This window comes from Lonchura striata, chromosome 1 (genome assembly GCF_050655825.1).
Source record: "Lonchura striata isolate lonStrDom1 chromosome 1, ASM5065582v1, whole genome shotgun sequence".
Taxonomy (NCBI): Eukaryota; Metazoa; Chordata; class Aves; order Passeriformes; family Estrildidae; genus Lonchura; species Lonchura striata.
Genome location: NC_140703.1, coordinates 103,726,020 through 103,745,465, shown reverse-complemented (window position 1 = coordinate 103,745,465; position 19,446 = coordinate 103,726,020). Strand labels below are relative to the sequence as shown.

Sequence of the window (19,446 nt, the reverse complement as noted above, 5' to 3'; positions counted from 1 at the left end):
CTGAAGGCTGTTGTCTAGGTAGAGGAGTTGCTGTTTGTCATGTAGCATGGATTTAAAATCTTGAAGATTAAATAGTACTGCTTTTCCTTCTGATACTGATTTTTCCTTCCCCTACAGCTTTTATTTTTAATGAAGTGAAATCCTTGCAAATACTTTTAGCAGGGAGCATTGCTCCTGATAGTGTTGCAAAAGAAAAATGTTAAAAATTGAGCCAAGTTTGGAATTAGTTTTTCAAGGAAATAATAGATCTTGCTTGCAATCAAGTAGATACAAAATGTTGAAGTATTTTTTGTGCCACAGACATGCTACAAAACTAACAGCTCAAGCTTTCTTAAAAATCACAGTTGTAATTTACATTTAAGCTGTGAAGTTAGAGGTATATTGGTATTTAACCAATTTTTTTACAAGGCATTTCCATTTTGGTAGAATGATGACTCCGAGGCCTGTTCAGTGACTCAGTCCTTCATCTCATATTATAAATGACATTGAGAGAGTTGAGTCTTTATAAACTATAGACTATTTTGTTCTCTGGTAAAAGAGCCACATCAGACTTTATATGAATCTGTTTTCCTTCTCTCAATCCTATTTGTACCACAGCATCCTTCATGTGACTGACCTACCAGCTGCTCAGTGTTCTTAGAGTGAAGAAAACAGTGGCCTTGTAGGTGATATTTGATCTTCAGACCTTCTGGCCTTCCAGTCTAGTTTATGAAACCAGCATTATTGAATGTAATGTAGTTCGGGTTTTGGTTGGGATTTCTTTTGTTGTGCACTTTCTTTTCCCCTGGGTCTTTCTTTCTTTCCTTCCTTTCTTTGTTTCTTTCTTTCTTTCTTTGAAGTTCAGATTGTAAGTCAGTCATGCTCTGCTGTTTGGTCTAATAAAAGGTATTAATTTTTTCTCTCCTGGTGGTTTCTAATATTTCATTAAGAATTTATTGCAACCTGTCATATAGCAAAAAAAAGTGTTGTTTTTTTTTTTAAGTATGCCCATAAGCTCTGAAAGTGTGCTGGGCTCACAAGTTTGTACCCACGTGTCTTAGAACAGCACATTTGAAGAAGACCTTGTCTGTAAAGTTGAGGCAGATGGAATTCCATGGTCAGATTTTTAACCTGTTATAAGATGTTATCTTCATGCAAAAGTGTGATGCACTCTTTTCTGAGGGAATGTAATTTGAGCTTTAACTGAAAGCTTGAATGCAGAATATTTGCAGGTAGTCTGTCTGGTTTCTGTTCTGGTTTTTTTGGGTAAGCCAATGAAAAAAGCATATTTATCCTTCACATGAAGCTGAGTGACTTAGAAAATCAAAAACATAAAACTTAAGCTCTTAACTCCTTGACTGCCATGTCTAACTGTATTTACTCACTTTAATGTGTACATTTGGGTGTGAAACCAGACTGCTGCAGAAGGTGGTGCTGCCATATGGATGCTGTTACTTGGGTGGAATAGTGCCAAAGAGGTTAATAACATTTCCATTGTGCCTACACACTTCAGATGTCTCACAAGAAACTGATTTAATATCATAGTTTTTGTTGCACAGTAGCAAATCTCTGTTTCTTTTCTTTATCATTTCTTGCTTGGAAAGGCACTGCACAATAACTGAAAACAGAATAAACAGTAGACATTTCTGTCTTCAAGTATTGGTGCATTATTAAAGAAATTCTGACTAGGTCAGTTTAAGAGATTGTAATTAAAAATGTGGCAAGGAAACAAACTAAACAGTGAGAAAAATATTTGTAATTATCAACAAAATAATTTCACCTGTATGTGCAAGACTAATTTGTGGAATGAATGGTAGGACCAGTTAAACATTTAATCAACAGGGTTTTTTCTAGATGTTCTTTTTAAAAATACAGCTGTTAGGTTACATTTTAATGCCTGGTTCATATAATTAGCAATTCAAATTGTGTATTTTAAATCCAAACCACTAAGCATTAAATTAAAAAAATCTTTGTCCCTGACATTGCAGTAATGAGTTGTACTGTGCCAGTCTCCAGCAGGGCTCTTAATAACTAGCTTTGATTCTATTTCATGAGTTTTTATGTTACAGTTTGGATTGATGCTAATATAAGACTAGGAATAGCTGATTTTGTTGGCATGAGAATGAATGTTCTCCTTGTAGATCAAAATAACTTGAATAGCTTTTGATATTGGATTTCATTCCTAATGTACAAAATGCCTTTTTCTAACAGAAAGGGTAGCTAGAATTTGCTGGCTGGGGCAGGTTTGACTTTCAGGCATCATGGGGTCCAATAATTTGAAGAAAATTTCTCTAAAAAGAGAAACCAGATCTGCCTATCCCAGTTTTGCCATTTTATTTTTCTCTTGACTTAAAATGGGTTTGAGTTTTGGCTGCTAATACAACAATCTGTTTACCTTGGCAGAGCTGAGCTTAAGACCAACCTTTGTTGGTTAACAAATAAAATTAATATTAGCTCACTGTCCGTGGAGTGTTTTCTCAAATCGTGAATCATTGTGCAAACTGGGACATAGTTTTAGTCCAGTTCCTGAGGAGAAATCTAGCACAGCATTTCAGGAATCAGGTATGTTGTACTTACAGATGTGAAGCACAACTCTGATCTGCTTTTTCATAACAAACCTGGATCAGCATTTTCTGAAATATCAATCCAGCTTCCAAGTTCCACCTCAAAAGAAAAAAAAATACCAAGTTTGACTGAATGAACTTTTCAAAACACAGTTTGAGGAGGTGCTGTGATTTAGCATGCTTTAGAAAATGAGTTGGATTTAAAAACTGCAACTGCAAGAACCTATAAACTCTAGAGTACTTTTGGCTGTCATGTGCTCTTCAAATTATAGTACTGTGATAAATGAGAATTGTGAGTGATGTCAGAAGTACCCTCCCATCAGTTTGTCACAATTCTGCACGTTTGTTAGATGTACTCTTCTTCCTCCTTCCAAACTGCCCTTTTAGTTTCCTTTGAAGAGTTTATAAACATCTTGATTGTGTGGTCTTACTTTGGTGACTCGTATGTCTCTGCTTACAAGCACTTATGTTACAGTAATCAAATTCTCTGAGAGGAGGCAGCTTTTAAAATATTTGTATGTGTTTTTTAATAAGTGGAAACCTTTATAGACAGAGAAAAGCCTGAACAGTGAAGGGTTGGGGTTTTCTGTTTGTTTAAATAAACCTTCAGTAAAACAAAAGTGATTGAACAGCTGCAGCTGTCTGTATGTGAATTAGTGCAAACTTCAGAGAGACAGCTCCAGTGCCTCCAGTCTACCCAAGGCACTGTAGAGTCAGGTCAACAGCCTCATTCTACCTTTTGGTGCCTCAACTTAAGAGAGAGAACATAATTAATAAGAAAACTGTCATTAATAATGTCATTTTTGCAGCCTTCTTAAGGGAAAACTGCAAGAACAGCAACAAATTCTAGAACTCTTGAAAAATATGGGACTTACAGAGGGGGAGAGTTTGTCCTCCTTCATTATGTCTGACTGCAGTCTGAATGTTGAGGAGTGTTTGAAGAATCATTAGTTGGAGCCAGCCTGAATCCCTGCTGCATTGCCATCTCCTCCTTACAGCTCTCTACCCACCTTCTAGCTGCTTAGGAAGAGCAAGGCAGTATGTAATTGCAAAATCAGAATAAGATTTTAAAGCTTCCTAAGTAGGGAGGAGAAATTACTTGACACGTGCAAAAAGCTTTGAGTCCTGAAAGCAAGTACATCCTAGTAGGCTGCTTAAAAATGAAGATACAGGACCTTGCTTTCAAAAGATCTTTCCTGGGGTTCAACCAGACTGGAAATACCCTGCTGAATAGTCTGAATTTTTGCCTTTTCTGAGCCACAGTCCTGTTGTGGAGATAAAAATTTTCATTGATGTGTGTACCTTGATGCCACTGCTCGAATCCAGTAGTCTTTGGAGAGCTATTGTGTAAATACAGCTTCTGATCCAAATGCACTGGTTGGTCTGGGGTAAACTGTATGTATGTGTGTGTGTGTGTATATATATATATATATATATATATATATATATATATATATATATGTATATGGATAATATTGATACTAATTTAGGGACTCTAGTTCATATATTAGAAATATGTGTAAAAATTTGTTAGTTGTCTGAACTCAGAGGGTTGGGCTTTCCAGACCTTCAGGTCCCTATGGTTTCAACAGCCCAAACCCACAACTTTCCTGGAAGAAGGGCAGATGAAGTCTGTGCTTCTTGGGGTGGATTTAGAGATTCACAGAATGGCAAGCCTGAAAACCTAAAGTTTAAAACTTTTGATCACAGAAGGACGGTTCCTGCTACGCCTCAAGGTCTGCAGTTAGAGAACAGATTGAATGCTTTTGTAGGTGATGGGGGTCTTGGTGCTCAGTCCAGTGAAGCACCCAAGCTGGTAAATCTGAGCCATGCAGAAGCACCAGGAGAAAGTGGGAAGTGGTAACAGTAGGGAAATTCCCTGCTGCAAGTGTTCGAGACTCCCATCTGCTGGCCTGACCCGACCTGACCTGTCATCTAGAGAGACTTGTTGACTTTCAGGATCTGGAACACTGTGGTAAGACTGCCAAAGCTTCTCTGGCTTCACATTACTACTCCCTGCTGCTCTCCCATGTAGGTTTCAATTATATCACCTGAAGGAATCTGAAATTATCAGCTGGATTGTATAGTTCTGGGGTGATGACCAAGAGTGTGGGAGCCTGAGTGGATTCTCCTTGATCCTTTGGGTTAGAGCAAAGTACTCTAGCTGAGCACTTTGATGAGTGGAGAGATCCTGTGAGTAAGCTGGTTACATAGATGGTGTCAGCAACAGAATTCTAGTTTTATGATCATGAGGGTCTTTTTGAGGGTTGCTTGGAAGATATGGGATTCACCTGATTAAAACAAAAGCATCTCTGCTAGCTATCTTGTGAGCAATTGGTGGACCAGGTTGGCAAACAAAATGTGATAAAAAACAATGGAGACCTTGTAATCAAAAAAATCAGGACTGATGGAGGCCTTTCCCAAACATACCCATACAAACAAGGAAGTGCTTTTCAGAATTACAGGGAAAACTCTGCTACTCTTTCTGGGAAGTCAGCACGGATGGTTGCCTCTCTGAAATGTCTGTGTGTTCGTGCAGACAGTATGGAATGCAAAGAAGAGGAATTATATGTCTGCATGCAGTTTCAGAGTTATGATTTTGTTGAGATTGTGAAGATACAATAGGATAGTTCATATTCAATCACCCTGATATCTGCTGGAGAGATAGTGTAGCTTGTTTATGTGCTGGGTTGAGTGAGAGCAGTTCAGGAGGTTTCTGGAGTGTGTTGTCTACTGGATCTCATACCTGCAAACAATGAACTGTTGGGAGATCTGAAGGCTGAGGGCAGCTTTGGCAGAACTGACCGGGAAATGATAAAGTTCAGGATCCAGAGAAAAGGGGATAGGCAGAAAGCCAGGTTGCAACCCTGGGCTTGAAGAGGAAAGACTTTGGCCTGTTCAGGACTCTGAAACTAGTAGGAAAGTTCAGGACAAGGTAAACCTTCCCTCAGTGGAAGAGAATCAGGTTAGGGAATATTTAAACAAACTCGTCATATGCAAAGCCATTGCCCTGGTGTGGTATGTCCTGAGGGATCTAACTGATATTTGGAGGTTCCCCTTGATGGTCTTCAAAAAGTTCCTGTGATTAGTAGAGCTTCATTAAAACCAGAAGAATGTACATCCTGTCTTCAGGGAGAGCAAGAAGTCTTTTTTTTTTTTTTTTCTGAAAACTACGGGCTGGTCAGCCCCATGTGAACCATTGAAAGATGATGGAACAAATAATTCTGGAGGCCATTTCCAAGCATATGAAGGACAAGAAGGTGGTGGGAGCAGTCAGTGTGGATTTATGAAAGGGAAGTCACGTCTGAACAATCTGTTAGTCTTCTACCATGAGATCACTGACTTGATGGAGTGAATGTTGTTTATGTTGACTTCAGCAAAGCTTTTGTCAGTGTCTGCCATTAAGTTGACAAAGTGATGAGGTGCAGTAGAGGTGAGTGGAACAAACTGTCTGAAATGCCAGACCCAAAGGGCAGCAGGAGCTCCAGCTGCAGGCTGGTCACTGGCAGAGGTGTCTCAGGGGTGGGAAATGGGGCTGATGCTGCTGAGTGTCTGCAGCAATGGGCAGGAGGACAGGGCAGAGAGGAGTCTGAGCAAGTTGGCAGGTGCTGCAAAACTGGCAGCGTTTGACTCTGCAGAGGGTCGTGCTGCCATATGTAGAGGCCTCAAGAGGCTGGAGAAATGGGCTGCCAGGATGCTTATGAGCAGAGGGAAATGCCAGGTGCTGCAGCTGGAGAGGAATAATCCCAGGCATGAGTACAGGCTGTGCCTGGGTGTCTGGGGAGCAGCTTTGTGGAGAAGAGCCCAGGGATCCTGGTGGCCATGAAGCAGAGCATGAGGCAGCAGGGTGTGCTTGTGGCAGGGGCAGCTGCTGGCTCCTTGGGTTGTTTTTGGCAGAGTGCTGTGGGCAGGAGGATCCTTCTCCCATTCTCCTTGCTGGTGAGGCGCCTTTGGAGTTGTGTGTCCAGTTCTGGGTTCTCGGGTACAAGAGAGAGATGGAGAGAGTGGAGTGAGTCCTGTGCAGGGCCATGAAGGTGTTTGAGAGATTGGAGCCTGTGACATCTGGGGAGAGTCTGAAAGAGATGGGACTGTTCAGTCTGGAGAAGAAAAGGCTCAGGCTGATCATATTGTAGTGTCTGAAAGCGTTTTTAATCTTAAGGGTGATCAAACACTGGAATTTCCATCCTTTGAGATACTCAAAACTTGGCTGCACAAGGCCCTGAGCAATCTGTGCTTTAACTGTTTTTGCATTGAATAAGGGGACTGGTCTACAGAGGTGCCTTCCCACCTCAAAAGCTGTGTGATTTAGGCAGTGGTTAGTGGTTTGTACTGCACGTGCAAGCTGATAATAAATTAAGTACCACCGGGGGCTATACTGAAACTCTTTCAGTCTAACATCTTTATCAAGTACTAGAGAAGGCAGTGGAGTGCACTCTCCTCATATCTGTAATTTCCACCAAATTGGTGGAACAGTTCATTTGTTAAAGAGTGAAGGGACCTGAATCTAGAAGTGCTCTGATTGTCTAGCTTGGAGAAGAGAAACTGGGAGATCCAATTGAGCCTGTTGAGAGAAAACCTTTTTCCTAGTCAAGCAGTGGAGCAGATTCTACTGCATGCTCTACCTGCCTCTGTAGGAGGAGGTTGGAGGATTTCAAGACCCATGTGGGCAAAGCCCTGAGTAACCTAGTTTGGCCTCACAGCTGGTCCTGCTTTGAACAGAAAGCTGAACTAGAGATGTGAAGTCCCTCTCAGCCTGAATGACTCTGATTTTTCAGTTAAGTTTCACTGACAAATTTTTCATGTTCTGTTTGCATGTCAGCCGTTTGCATATGCGGTGCCACTCTTTTGCTGTTCATGATGTAGTTTAGCAGTCCTCTTGTAAACTGGTTTTTTAATGGTTTTTGACTTCACAGAATACTTATTCTGTGGAATAGAGGAATATTATAAGCCATAAACTTGTGGCTGGTATGTATCCAGAAGTCAGAACACTGCTTTAGCTATGACTTGCATGCTCTGGAGGAGGGAAGGAGATATTCAGCATTGTGACTGTGTGACATTTTGGGGGTGGAAAGAAGTAACTCTGCTTTCCTGTCAACTTAATTCTGTTTAGTATGCAGGGTTTGTTATTCAGGCAGAACCTTTTTGCTGCCTGTGGTGTAATGGTTAGCTTTGCTTTGTGAGCTGGTATTGCCTGTTTGCAGGCTAGAGCTTGCAGGGTTTACATGGTACAGTCTGCAGAAAGCAGTTGCCTGTTACTAGTTCTCACTTTGTTGTTTCAATGGTTGAAGTGCTAAATGTTTGGTAGGAAGTCTTGGGATGAGCTTTTCCACTGAAGAAAACAGGAATAAGGTTTACAGATATGGCTGTCCCAGACCTCACCAATCTGGCCAGTAAATGTTTGATGGACCACTAAATATAACTATGGCTTCCATGTTGAGTACCCCAGGTGTATTAGTTTTGATCCTCTGAAGGAATTTTTCAGTCTTTATGACTTCCTTCATTCTCTAGAGACTTTCTTGTGTGTATGATTTCAAGGGATGGGGAGACTTCTTGGGAAAAGACAGATATGCCATGTAATGGTAGCAAGTTCATAATGCAACTCTGATAACAGACATTAAGAGCAGTAGAGGTATATAATCTTAATTATTTGATGCATAATCACAAGTGAAAGTAGATCTCTTTGATGAAATCCTGTGAGGGCATGTTCATGCAGCAAAGTTTTGCATTTCTGTATAAACAACAGTGAAAATTATGATGAAAAAAATTCTTGTTAAATAATTTTTATGTTGATAGTGATGTATTTGGCAAGGTAGTTGCTAAATTGTTGCTAAATTGTATTTAGCAAGGTAGTTGGCTCAGGATGCTTATGAATTTGAGAACCTTTCCATATTTATTTCCATATAAAATAAAATGCTTTGAAAGCCCTGTGAACAAAAGGTAAAACTGTCCAAGAAATAAAAATAAACTTTGTAATGCTTCCAGAATTAATATTGCTGAAGCATCACTAATTGATTTCCTTTAAAAAATAAAGAAAAATGCATGTTGCCTTTACCATGATGAGCTTTCTTGTGTGTTTTTTCACTTTGGCCTCTTTTGTATCAGTTACCCATGGAACATTACCATTGCATATTGCTTCTTTGATGTACTCTCTTGGTTAAACTGAATATATGACTTTCACTGAGAATACATGACTGCAATGGTGTTTTCTTATGCCTTTGAAAGGCAGGAAAACTTAAATGTAGTCAATAATTGTGCATATATGTGTTTCTCTTTTAGTGGAGGCGATAGTGGAGTTTGACTACAAAGCTCAACACGATGATGAGCTGACAATCACTGTAGGTGACATAATCACCAATATCAAGAAAGATGATGGAGGCTGGTGGGAAGGACAGCTCAAAGGCAGAAGAGGTTTGTTCCCTGACAACTTTGTAAGAGTGAGTACAAAGTGGAACTGTTTTTGTGTTATGTGTTTATGTTTTATGTACTGTGCTGTTCAGGCTAAATATCAGCCTTTATATAATCTCATATCAAAACCATAATATATTGCATATGCACATGTATTGTGTATATAGGTATATTGCATATATATAATGCAATGTTCTATTGAGACAACATTACAACAAAAAGATTACTTCCCTTGCAAAGACAAGCTGAAAATAAAAAGCTACCCCTACATTTCTCTGGTGTTCAGTGAAAATACTTGACTTCATGGTCTAAGAAGAAAGTGGTTATTCTAGAACAACTTATAGGCCATTGCATTTTAAATACTTTGTCTTCTCTGTAACAGATTCTGCTTTTCCCAAATGTTTTCTTAGGTTTTATAGAAGCTTTTTTTGGTGAATATTTATTCCTGGCTAAACTAGTTGAGAATAATTAGATTTTTCTGTACAGTTGACTATAAAAAATTTTAAAGAAAAGATTAATTTGTATTCACGTAATATACCAGATAACTTGCAGTAATCCTTGTTTTAGGACAACCATTCATAGGTTTAGAAATAAATTATTTTTTTTACTGGGCATCTGTGTTTGCACACATATGCCTGCACATACGAAGCCAGCTATTAGTACCTCTGGCCCTCCTTGATTTGTCATTGCAGATGTAGGCTGTTAATTTCCATAAGTTTCCATAAACCTGGCTCTCCACAATGGAAAAGAGACCAAAAACGACAATAAATTATGTAAATAAATTTTATGTTAATCTTTTAGTACAGCTTCTGAGGATCTTTGGTACTTTCCCTTTTCTAAGGGTATAAGTGTCTTTCTTTTTTATTTTTTTAACTTCTTCTACTGTTGTGTGTTTAGACATATGGACATAATGAAGTAATTTCATTTTGCTCCCATAGTGCTGCATATGTCGAGGTCACTGGGGAAGTGGTCTGGCTGTGAGTTTAGCCAGCCCATAGCAGGGGGTGTGGGGGTGGACAGGGAGCCCCGAGGGGCTGCTGTTATTTCTGTGGGGGTGAGCACACACCCTGATCCTTGCTCCTGTCATTGGCAAGAAGAAGGAGCAGTTCTGTGTGTGTGAGGCAGCAAAAATTAGGAGCAAGCCAGGGATTCAATGAGAGGAAAGGGCACGGTGGAGGACAATGAATAATCTGGTTTTTGCTTATCTCTGAAAATACACACTTTGAGCTAGGGGAAAGAAACTGTTTTGGTATTCATTGTGTATTGGTAATATTTTTCTGCTTGAACTCTGGTGAAGTGAACTGTGGGACAAATGCAGACTTCCTCTAGGCTTTTTCCTGGCTGATATTTTAAATTTGCTGCTGATTTTAGGAGGTGTCAGATTTAGTATCCTAAACAACTGCAGCCTATGAATGTCTGCTATGGGAACATAATAATCTAAAGATTTGTAAGTTGACACTATTAGTACTTAATTTTAAGGCCTCTTCTTTCCAAAACGACTTCAAACTGTGGCATCCTGTCATATAATAGCTTTTTTTAAAATAGAAAGTTCTAAAACAACAGTAAATGGTTTAGGTTTTGTCTTCTCATGAGATACCACTCCCTGCTCTTTCCTTCCTGCCTTTTTTTTTTTTTTATCAGCATCCAGGGCTGTTTTCTAAACAACTAAAAACCACATTGGGTTCAAGCTGAGAATGAGGAAGAATTTAAAGTCAAAGATGTTTTTTGTAACTGGGCATTTTCTCTCTAAACTAGGTAAGATGGATTAGAAGATACACAGTTACTTAGAGTTAGTTTATGAATGTCTTGAGTGGAAACCTTAATTTTTCTTGTTTTTCTTGTGCGTTCTCCTAGATGGAGAGCTACAGTCAAAACAGCAGTCCCATTAGAAATCTTGTTGAGCATAATCACTCTGCCCATTAAGATTATAACTGTGAACTTTGTCGTGATCATGGAAAATTTTTTAACAAGTGAATGCAGTGTTTGGCTCTCCTGCAGTGAGTTTATGCCCCATTGGCAAAGTGTGTGTCAATAAAGTAATTGAGAAGCAGGCAAAAAGGGATACTACAGACAAGTAATGGACTTGAAGGCTATTCCAAATTCCTACTTCTTATCAAAATTGGTTCTAAGAGTAGTTGAGAAAGTTATCGAAAGGTTAAAAACTACAAATTAAATTCTTGAAATACTTTGCATTCTACCTTCATGAGGCAGGAATAATTTCTTCTGGAGAAGAGCTTTTCCTCCCTGTGATTTTATTTTCTTTTGAATAAATTCATGATGTTGGGGTTTGCAAAAATTGAAAGTTTGCTAAAAAAAAAATAGTGGAATTAACACTGTAAAGAGTACTGAAAGGTTTCTGTTAACATTTCTGTGCAGATTCTGGAAGTCAAGTTTGGAAAAGAATAAGTAGAAATCAGAAATGGAAAAATTAGAGAAATGCAATATATTGGAATGTTTATGAAAGGACATTCATTTGGAGTGTTACTTAAGAAATAAATCCCCCATATTTTTCAAGGGAATGTGAAATAGGTTGTGAATGTGCAAAAGACTTTTGGAGTTGCCTGTTGTAAATGCATTTTTAAATTTCTTGGAATAGATGCAAGTTGGGAGACCATTGAAGAGGAGTTGCCTGAAGGCAGATGTGAGACAGAAAGAGGAAAGGGGAGGTAGCAGTGATATATGTGAGGTACATACGCAGTTATTTTTTTTTCAAGGGACTTTCTCTACGAAGTTGCAGCAGAGGTGCTTCCTGTTCTTGAATCTACGAAACAACTGCTTTGAATTTTTTGTGTATTTATACATAGAGTGACAAAAAAGATGGATTCATACCCTTCTTATGCTCTGAAATTCAATATGCAAGGCGTAACAGAAAAGGTATTTGAAATTTGTTTTCTGTTTCTTTTTTCATTGCCTAGTAGTCTGCGGCTGTGGCCACTCGGAAGATTTTGAGGTAGAAGTTTTTTAAATATGAGAAAAATCTTTGGTCTCTCTTTAAGATCTAACTTACTTCTGTCAACACTTGAAGATACCCACTTTTGTTAGAGATAATGGTGATGAATGTATGGTAAGAAACGTATGAAAGTGTATCTGGTTGTTGTCTTCTGTTTTCTTTCAATTTTTCAGGCAGAGAAATAGAGGTATGAATGGAGAACTATGTACTCTTCCTGGTGTCTGTTTTAGTTCTGTTATGCAGCTGACAAAGAGGAGGTGTCAGGGGTAATTATTCATTTATATGATATAAAGTTGGTTTTTGATGGCTTTCTAGCTTGAAAACTTCAACTTGAAATCCATGCTGTGCAGTGTAAAACTGTTTGTAAGTGTGACGGCATCCGAGACCGATAGATTTTGCTGATGGCAGATGAAGATGTAGAAAGCAGGAAACTGGTGCAGAGCCATGTTTGCTGGCTTTAATTTTCAAAGTCATTTCTATGTGGGATTGAATAGTGTTACACTGGTAAACTGAATCTGCTGCATGTAAAACCTGAAAGCTTCTCTGTACTCCAGAGGACTTGCCAATATTACTGGCAGAGTTGGAGAGGTAAATTTATCTTAAGCAGGAAGTGTAGTGTAGTTGTTTTTGGAATTCTGGTGTATAGCTTGTGTTTTAGGATGAGTGAAATGGGGCAGGGATTTGTGTAACTGTACTGCTGCCTCGGGTCAGAAAAACAATCTGGATTTCTTGTTATGCAAGCAGAATACAATCTTTAAATAGTGCACATTAGTATTAGGATGTCAAAGATGTTCATGCTGAATCATGGTGCAGATCCTTATCTGTTGCTTATTATTTAATTTTCTTCTCTGTATTTGTTTGTCTTTATCACAACCAGCCAGAGGTTGCTAGGGGACTGAGAGTGATTTCTTGCTTGAGACCCTTGTGCTTGTTACACACCCCTATTGATCTCTGTTCATGCTTTCATAAAAACCTTTTCATAAAACATAAAAAGGTCCTGTGCATATTCCGGGGCCCTTTGCAGCTGAAGTTTGTGCTGCTGGGCAGGAAAAGAGAATATTTCCCATGTCTGAGAATACTTGGTATAAGGCTTGGTACCTGCCAGGGCAGAGAGCTGACCAACTCCTGCTGTCTTTCCCTGCTGCTTTGCCACAACCATTTGCAATCTCTGCCACCTCTGTGACTTCCTGCCTTTTCTCTGGGGTTTGTAGGCTCTTAAGGCCTTCACTGCTCTCCTCAGCAGTCTGAGTACTGCCAAGAAGTGATGTCTGGGTCAGCTTTGCCTCAGTAGCCACTTGTCATAAGTTCAGTCCCCATACAGGCCATTCACTTAAGAGTTGGACTTGATCCTTATGGGTCCCTTCCAACTCAGAATATTCCGTGATTCTGGGGAAGCTGTGGCATTAGCAGAGGCATTGAGGTTATATGCAGACTAGGGAAATTATTTCTGTCGGTACTTAAAAAGATAACTTGCTTTATGGGTCAGCGAATTGTTATGCTGGGGTACTTTTGATTTGTTTTTTTGGTGTTAGTTTTTTTTTCTCTTTTTACACACTTGGCAGGAATTTGCAGCTCATTTAATGAACTTTTTCTTTTGTTGTTTTTGGAAATTGTACTAGAATACTGTCTACATATTTGTTTTCAGGAATTGTTTTAGATTGTGGAAATCTAAATGAGAATGAGAGTCAGGAGTACTAGCTTCTTATTCCAAGTTTTGGGTAGGGCCATTAAACTTGTTATCCTTACAGTGAAATGCAAGAGAATATAATCATGTGAAAATGTTGTCTCTGAGGTTTTGTTCCTGTCAACAGCAATCAAGATTTTATGAGGAGAAATGTAACATCACAGGCTGTAATTATTTACTATTGCTGTTGTTATTACTCTTACAATGGTGAAAGCAAAACTAGTAAAACAAAATCTTTCCCCATTTCCAGCCCATCTCCTCACAAAGACACAGACTGACCAAGATTGTCTTGTGCCAGTCAATAATCTGTGATTTGGCTGTGTTCACTCTTCTAAGGAATTGAGCACAGAGCAATGACAGCACTCTGGGCTGTCCTGGATGCCCAAGGCTCATGACAAACAATGTCACACCTCAACCTGTTCATCTGCATTCAGAGGAGGTGAGGGAGCTCCAGTGAGGCAGCTGCCCTGGTGTTGGGCCTGGAATTGATCTGAAACTCCCTGGCAGTGAGGGAGGCTCTTTCCCATTGCTGTCTTAGGGAGCTGGTGCTGTTCCCAGCCGGATGGAAGCGTGCTCAGTGCTGGCAGCAGGATGGATCTCGTATGTTTGTCATGGCAGCAGGCGTGGAGTTGGCTCTCCTGTGGTGACCACTTTGTTGGATATGTTTTGATGGCAGGCTTTTAGGGGAGGGGTCACTCAGGGGAGTGTGGGGGTGTGGAAAAGAGGAAAAATGGTGGTGATTTGTGTCTGTCAGCTGTTGGATGTTTTGTGGGAATTTTATGAAGTATGTGAAAATAAGACTACGTGCAGCAGTTGTGTAGTGAGCACACAGTAATGTGAAGCTTCAGTGTTGAAGTGTTTACTTGTTAGTGACTAATACATTATATTGCAAAAAGTAACCTTGTGAAAAGACAGTGGCTTACTTGTAGTTATATACTGATAGAACTGATAAAAATTCTGCCATGGATCCAGCTTCTCCCATGGCAGGGGGAGTTGAGCTAAATGATCTTTATATCAATTAAATACAAAGGAGACTCAATTGCTTCCTCTTCTTGCTCAGGCTGGTTTTTGTAGTCTTAAGAAAACCTTAATATAGCATTCCAGTTTAAAATACGCTATTGTTTAAATTGTAAATTACAAAACTCTTAATTTAAGCTAAAAAGGAAACAAGTACTATTTTTTCTTTCTTTCCTTCCTGAAGCTCCAAGACATGAGGATAATCTGATCAGAGATTGAAACAAGAGCCCAATGTGCCATCTAGAAGTCATCTTTTCAAATACATAATTTCTTTGGAGCTATAATATAGTAATTCTTTAAGGTAGCTTCCATTTATTCAGAACTTAGTTTTATGTTATTATTTGAAGTGTATGTTATACAAAGAATTCAATGTGGTTTTGGCAATAGTCTCTTTAAGCAGTCATAAGGATTTATAGAATTGGCAGGATTAGATGGTTCACAGCATTTCTCCAACCTACTCCTAAAAGCTTGTAAGGCAAAGAGAAGGTATAAAAAAAGTATAAACTTATATTGTGTCTTCCCTGAAATCAGTTTTCTTTTCTTTTTTTTTCCCCTCTGGCAACCTTACAAGCTCCGGATGTTTTTATTTTCTCTGTAGATTGTGTGTGGGTGGATATGTTAGTAATCCATGTATTTTGGTCTGATTCATTTTCACACTTGGCCTGGCAATTGTTTTTCTGTTGGAGGAGGCTGCTGTGAGAAACTCTTCTCTGTAGGTAGAATCTGTAGAGGTTCTTAGCAGTATTTGCATACAAGTGTTCTTGCAAAACATACTTCTACAGTTTTGGATTTGAAGAAAGTACAGCTATGTATCTGATTTTTCCTGACAGGACCAAAAACCTCATTAAAATTCTTAAAACACAAGCTCCTAGAGATTGAATTGCAGTTCAGTCTCACTGCTGTTTGAAGCTAACCTGAGAATACTTATACTTCCACCTTCTTTGCAGTTTAATTGCAAAGCCCTCAGATGGATTCCTTTAAGTTTAGGAAATATTTTCTGATTTTAATGGTTTTAATATTTGTTTGCAAAAAAGGGTATAAGAGAAACAGTATTCTGAAAGCCTATGGAGTCTCTGCAGCATTTAATAATCATAATGGTGAATGGTTGTGCTTCAGTCTTCATCTGCCAAATAGTCCATTTACATAGAACAATACAGCCTGTATCCAGCCTTCATCTACTGATTATCTTTTTATTTTTCTATATTACTAAAGAGTTAACAGTAACAAAGAATGAAGATGAGAGTAACAGGGACATGTAGGAAAAAAAGAGAAAGCTAGAGATTGCTGCTCTAACTGATACTCTTTAGTTCTGATCAAACACTGTGATTTATTAACAGTAAATACATGTGTGTATGTGGGGTTTGTTTAGTGGTGTTCATTTTTAATTTATTTGGATAAGTTGTTGTATTTAGGGTTTACTTCTATGTCCAGAAGTGCTGGTTTTTCCTGAAGTATCATGTGTAGACCATGTAACAGTTTTCATGTTTTTATAAAGTGAATATCAACTGGAATGACAAACTACTTGCACTATCTACTGTTGGAAGTAGTATTTGACTAATTAGAGATCTGTATTCTGTTCCTGTAAGTGCTGCAGTTTCCTCCTAGAATCTTTTGGGAACTGTTAGGGAAGCTGATGGTGAAGACAGTCCTTAAAGGGTCTGCCATTTCCTACTGTCACTTAATTATGTACTCTACTAGAATTTCACTGGCACTGTTAGTAAAATTATAATATGACAGAGTATATTGGAGCAGTTTAGGTTTATGAGCAGAACGTGTTGCTCTCTTCAGAGCTGGAAAGAGCCGAGTGTATATGAGCCTCTTAATCCTGATTTTTTGGCTTTGTTACAGCCATATAAAATATATCATTGTTTATATATAGACACTCTAGTTATTCAGTTACCATGGAAAAAGTCAAAGGTGCAGGTAAACAACCATCATGAAATAGGATGGGTTATTTACTCACTCTCACTTCAGACTTCAGTGATGGATACTTAGCGCCAGTGGTCATGACAGGAGGTGGTGAGGGATGGAAGGTAAACAAGTAGAGCGTACATTTAAAAAAATAACATTGCTATTTCCCACCCAGGGAGAAGGAACAAGACAAACCTTTCATTTTTACAGAAGGTGGGAATGACTTTTGCTTTTATTGAATATTTTTAATGGGAATATCGAGAGAAATAATGCATCACATGCCATTCAAGAATGTGCAAGGTGATGTGTGTATGTATCTGGTGCTTCACAAAACCTTAATTCATCCATTTCCTGCTTGGTGAGGACTCACTGCACCTTTTGAAAGATTGGGTCTTAACTCGTTCTTCCAGAGAGTCTGCATTTGCCTTCCCAGAGGCAATAGGCCAGTATTGTCAAAAGCCCTGATTAAAAACACTCTTCCAACAGATACTGTCTCTAAAACAAAAACTTCTTTTATAATTTTCATGATTGCTTCAGGATACAAGATACTGCCTTTATTTTGGCTGGTTCCTTACAACCAGCGTAGCTAAGCCTTGTTTTCCCTTTTAAACATGTTTTGGTGTGTTTAGGCTGCTGATTTATCTGTTACTATTTACCTATTAATCAATAACACAAACCAAATGAAAATCTCTTTTAATACTTTTGGCTGAAAATTATTCTCTTCCTACTTGGAGCCAAGAGCATTACATCATTCAGCTTTGATTTTGCCAACTTGTTTAGAAGACTTTTGATTGCTTGAATGATCTTTTGATTTTTGTTCCCTCGCCCCAAGCTTCCTAATCATGATGCCCCAGGACTTTGCCAGCAGGTGGGCAGACTGCCTCTCCTAGTGCATGGTGTTGTCATGTTGTCTGCATGGCACTACAGAGACATGGTTCTTAAATTATCATCAGCCATTGCCAAATCACTGGGCCAATGAATGCCTTATAATTAGAGGTAGAAGAAAGTAAGATGCAAATCTTCATGTTTCTTTTATGCTTCTTCAGTGTCCCATGGCTCAATTTTATTGTGCTATTAAAATGTAATCTGTTCCTCCTTTAAAAGTCTCTCTAAGCTGACCTGAGTTATTCTCCTTCCAGAATCGAATTAGAGAAATATGGATGGAAAATGCCTGTAATTCAGAGCTACCACATTATCTATCACTGAAGTTGATAGAATGACAAAGAGGACACAACAGTGCTTGTGGGACTGAGCATTGCATTTCATGATTCTTAATTGTTCTGTGGTTCTGGTTCTGCACAGAAAACTTTCTCGTTTCTGTATTGTTAGCCCACATGTTTTTACTAGGTTGTTTGAACTTCTGCAGCCTGCCATTCAAAGTGAAAATTGTTTAGAGACTAGTCAAACTGGTGGACATCAGAGGAAAATGTTGAGTAAGCAGAGGGAGAAGAATGACTCATTATACTGTAAAATAAAAGCTTTTTCTTAAACTGTCATCCCTTTCCAGGTGTTTTCAGAATTCCATATATATATGTGTCCATGCAGTAGGCATGCATGATGTATGTGTGTTGTATGCAGAAATAACACTGGGTCTAAAACCACAACATACAAATTAAGGTATAGGAAATTTTTTTCAATTTAATTTTATTATACAAAACAAGGAAAATTTATCCTTTAGGATCCATTAATTCAACCTTTTTTACTCCACTAAGCAATTGTATAAGGATTGGGTTTTTTCCTATATGAGAGTTTGCACAAGGAAATAGCATGTGTTGCTTGCCCTTCTGAACCCTGGTGATACTTGCAGTGACACTGTAATATTGACCCCATTTCTTTTTGCTGGGATTTTTGCCATTGCATTGTTTCTTTAGTGAACATTCAGATATTTAGAAAAGGGTAGGTTTTGTTTGGTCTCTTTAAGCTGAGTGTACTGTGTACTCCCAGTAAGATTTCTTTCAGACTCACATATTTCCATTAGAAGCTGCACTTCTCTTCCCACTTTCCCACCCCACAGCTTCTGTGTGGGTTTTATTTTCTCATGAAGCTGAAACTGGGCATACAAGTTCCAGGGCTGAAGAACTCCTTCAGGGCTTCCTTGCTCATGCCTGGAGTTACTTGTACTGCATTGGTGACCTGCCTCTTCAATCTCTGTGCCGTGTCCTTCTGCTGCTCCATGACACTGAGCACTGTATAGAATGAGAGAGAATATTAATTATGGTTGTGCTAGAGAGAGAGGTTTCAATTTGAAAACTGTTTTAGTGGAGGCTTTCTCAGTCACGTTTTTAAGCCTGTCTGTACTAAAATGAGATTCTCAAGTCCTACCATTGAAGAATATATCTGGAAGAACAGACAGGGAGATGGGATTTGAGTTTTGACAACCAGCAGCACCAGCATTTGCTAATGAGTGCTAACAGATGTATTTGTTGTCTACTGATGTTTTCAGACATTCATAAAGTGAAAACAGGATTTACAGGGAGAGGCTAAATTATTATCTCTTACTAGATTGCGTTGTTGGAAAAATTGACTTGGCTCCCACACTCAGTGTCCCCTCATCAGATCTGGCAATGAGCAATGAAATTAAAGATAAATACTGGCTACAGGCAATTGTTTTTAGTTAAAGCAAATTAATATTAGCTGGTTAGACTGCTTGAGAGAAAAGGGAAGTTTGCATCACTGGAGCATGATGCGGAGTAGCAGGGGGAGATATGAACTTGAAATGGCATTTTTTGATATTGTGTTGCCATTGTAGTGACACTATCATTTTACTGAACTTCATTGCAAAGTAGTAAGATTTTGCATTCCTGCTGCTGTCAGGGAAATGCATGTAAACAGGACTTGTGAAAAGATGTCACATATAATGATTCCATGACAATACAGAGTGATTAACTACAAGTGCTTTTCTAGGTGTGCAAAATAAATTATGCCCACATAATTGT

General features: G+C 38.8%; 1 protein-coding gene across 9 annotated transcripts in view; it reads left to right on the top strand.

Moving 5' to 3' along the window:
* The window catches only part of SH3KBP1 (SH3 domain containing kinase binding protein 1), a 209,163-nt gene that overhangs the window by 15,518 nt on the left and 174,199 nt on the right, over positions 1 to 19,446 (top strand). For 3 of the 9 annotated variants that reach the window (XM_085559285.1, XM_085559278.1, XM_085559346.1), the window contains exon 2: positions 8,820 to 8,977. The exons of 2 other annotated variants lie outside the window; for them this stretch is intronic. In XM_085559285.1, coding sequence (XP_085415411.1) covers positions 8,820 to 8,977 — 158 coding nt within the window. Of the gene's footprint in view, positions 1 to 8,819; positions 8,978 to 10,589; positions 11,823 to 11,916; positions 14,183 to 19,446 lie in introns of those variants that run through there. 4 more of the 9 variants (XM_085559340.1, XM_085559294.1, XM_085559304.1 and 1 more) reach the window with 3 other exon arrangements.